Source organism: Phragmites australis, chromosome 9 (assembly GCF_958298935.1).
Source record: "Phragmites australis chromosome 9, lpPhrAust1.1, whole genome shotgun sequence".
Taxonomy (NCBI): Eukaryota; Viridiplantae; Streptophyta; class Magnoliopsida; order Poales; family Poaceae; genus Phragmites; species Phragmites australis.
In genome coordinates this window covers 7,923,800-7,926,474 of record NC_084929.1, presented here as the reverse complement: position 1 = coordinate 7,926,474, position 2,675 = coordinate 7,923,800, and the positions used below count along the sequence as shown (strand labels likewise).

Here is a 2,675-nt window from a genome sequence, read left to right as displayed (position 1 = left end):
TACTATACTTTCACAAGGTGAAGTAAGTGAGTCGAATTCATATTCTTCTGCATACCAAAATTTCCCCCTTTAGGTCAATTGATTTGCTTGCATTTATGTCTTCTTCAAACACACCTTGAATCTGATATTTTTGTCGTGCTGGCGGATATCGTTATAATATCCACTTAGTAATTCTATTTCAAGATATCTCATTTCCTTTAATATCCACGAACTCATTTCCACTGAATCTGCATTTCCTTTTATGATATTGACCATTCATTAGTCTTTGCTTCAGACCCTCGCCATAGTCACTGTATATATGTGCTGAACCACAAGGCCCAAACGCAACTCGAACAAACGAACGAGTCTTGCTTACCCGTCAACAAATCCATAGGCAATATCAGTATCAACAACCCATGGCTAGCGCATTGCTGCTGGTGGTCACCGCCGTCGCTCTTGGCGCCGGCAATGGAGCTGCCTTCGACCCCAACCCTCTTCAGGACTTCTGCGTCGCCGACACGACATCCAAAGGCTTGATCGACCTCTTTGCGCTCAGTACTTAACCTGCGCCACCTCAATCATGATCTTACATTTCTGCATGCAGTGCGCGTGAACGGGCTGCCATGCAAGGACCCGGCGACCGTCGTCCCGGACGACTTCTTCTTCGCCGGCGTCGACAAGCCTGGCAGAACGGAGAGCCGTCGCTACGGATTCTCGGCGCTGTCCGTGCAGATCCCCGGGCTGAACACGCTCGGCGCCTCGCACGCGCGCGTCGACGTCGCGCCGGGTGGCGTCTTCCCGCCGCACTACCACCCGCGGGCATCGGAGACGGCCGTGGTGTTGGAGGGCGCCGTCTACTTCGGCTTCGTCACGTCGTACCCGGAGAACAAGCTCTTCGCCAAGGTGCTGCACAAGGGCGACGTCTTCGCCGTGCCGCAGGGGCTCGTCCACTTCCTCTACAACAACGGCACCGCGCCCGCCGCGCTGTACGCCACGTTGAGCAGCCAGAACCCCGGCCTGGTGCTCCTCGGCGACACGCTCTTCGGGTCCGGCCTCGCCGACGACCTCCTCGCCAAGACGTTCTTGACGGACAGAGAGACGGTCCACAAGATTGGGGCCAAGTTCCGGTCATAGAAGGCTGATGGATGTGTGTTTTATTGTCGTTTGCAAAATAAAATATCTGCATGAATTGACAAATAAGAATCATGTGGAAGTTTCGAAGTTGGGCAAATTTAGTAAATATCATCACAAATATCGTATAAGTTGAAAACTATCATCGGTATCTCAATGATACGTGGTTTCAGGGTTTGCATATCATCCTCACAGTTAATAGTATTCTGCAATATAGACATCTTTGCAATGCTATCTATATAATTTTTCCTTCAAAATCGACCGTTTACAGGCCAAAATAATTATGATAATGTTTATATACAGTGTGTTATTCAACTAAATGATGCTAACCCTGTTGTAGTCAATTTGCATTCTGAGACAGTTTGAAGCTGTAGAAAACTCATTTTCCTTGCCTCAGTCCGATCTCAGCTTCAAGAATCTAGCGATACCAATCAATCTAGTCCATGCCAAACCCAATTTAAAATTCACTACGTGAAAGGGATATGGGTGACGGGTGATAATATTTACCAAATCTAACATAAATACAACTTACTTGTACTAAGATTTTGAATAAAGATGCAAAATGACCGATTACATCTCAAAGCACAACAAATCTACCAAATAAGGATTAGAGGAGAAGTAAAGGAGAGATACAAACCTTCAAAGACCTAGCACCAATTCAAACTTCAAATTAACAAAATATTAGAGAGTCTCTAGTGGAACCAGAGAAAATCGCCAGAACTAAGCGCACGGTACTGTTGACCACTATTCGGCCCGCACCGTGGCTGGCCAGCTTTATAACAGATCTAAGTAATAAATGACGAATGATAATATTGCTCGTCACTTATTACTTCTCATAAGTGATAGGTCATATTACGACCCGTCACTTATTACTAGTCCAGGAAGACCCATCATCTATGTCAAATTATAAGTGATGGGTTGTACCATGACCCGTCACTTATGACTGGTACGGAGAGACTCGTCACATATGACCAGGTTATAAGTGACGGTTTTATTTATTATCTGTCACTTATGTTATAGGTGACGGGTATATATCCGGTCCCGATCAGAGGTGACACAAGTGACGGGTAGGGTAATGACCCGTCACTAAATTGTGTCTTTTTTATTCGTTTTTCATGTAATGATTAGGTAAACATCTGTCCATAAACTATCCAAAAATTCATCCCGGCCATTTCAGTGACACCGTCCATCCTCAATTTCAAAGGAGTAGATACATTTTCATTTGACATTATCCAAACATCAAATCCTGAACCACCGAGGCCCTTTCAGATATCAGACGGCATCACGGTATATCAGGTCACAGACATGCTTAAGTTTCTCACGGACCACAGAGGAAATGATGTTATACTACTACAGCTTAGTTACGTAGCAGCCTATGAAGGGGAACAATAATTTAGCCACTACATGTACAAGTAGAACGTCAACAGACTAAGCTTATGTACATATACAAGGGTGAGATGAGGTTTGCCATCATACACATAACGAAATGATCTACTGGATTCCCACGGAAAACTGAAGGACTAGCGAAGCGATCAGAACTATGCAGTTTCGTGAGTGCATACAAA

General features: G+C 45.1%; 1 protein-coding gene across 1 annotated transcript; it reads left to right on the top strand.

Annotated features, from left to right (window-relative positions):
• Positions 1 to 238: 238 nt before the first annotated feature.
• On the top strand, positions 239 to 1,274 carry LOC133929700 (germin-like protein 5-1). Its single transcript, XM_062376487.1, has 2 exons — positions 239 to 510; positions 584 to 1,274. Exons 1-2 carry the CDS (start codon positions 396 to 398, stop codon positions 1,111 to 1,113), a joined length of 645 nt encoding a protein of 214 aa, XP_062232471.1. The 5' UTR covers positions 239 to 395; the 3' UTR covers positions 1,114 to 1,274.
• The last annotated feature ends 1,401 nt before the right edge of the window (positions 1,275 to 2,675 follow it).

Bases quoted from the DNA above. Each gene is read 5' to 3' on its own strand.
- LOC133929700 (XM_062376487.1), top strand. From the start codon at position 396: ATGGCTAGCGCATTGCTGCTGGTGGTCACCGCCGTCGCTCTTGGCGCC. The intron at 511-583 runs GCTTGATCGACC...TTCTGCATGCAG, and splicing joins CGCCGACACGACATCCAAAG to TGCGCGTGAACGGGCTGCCA.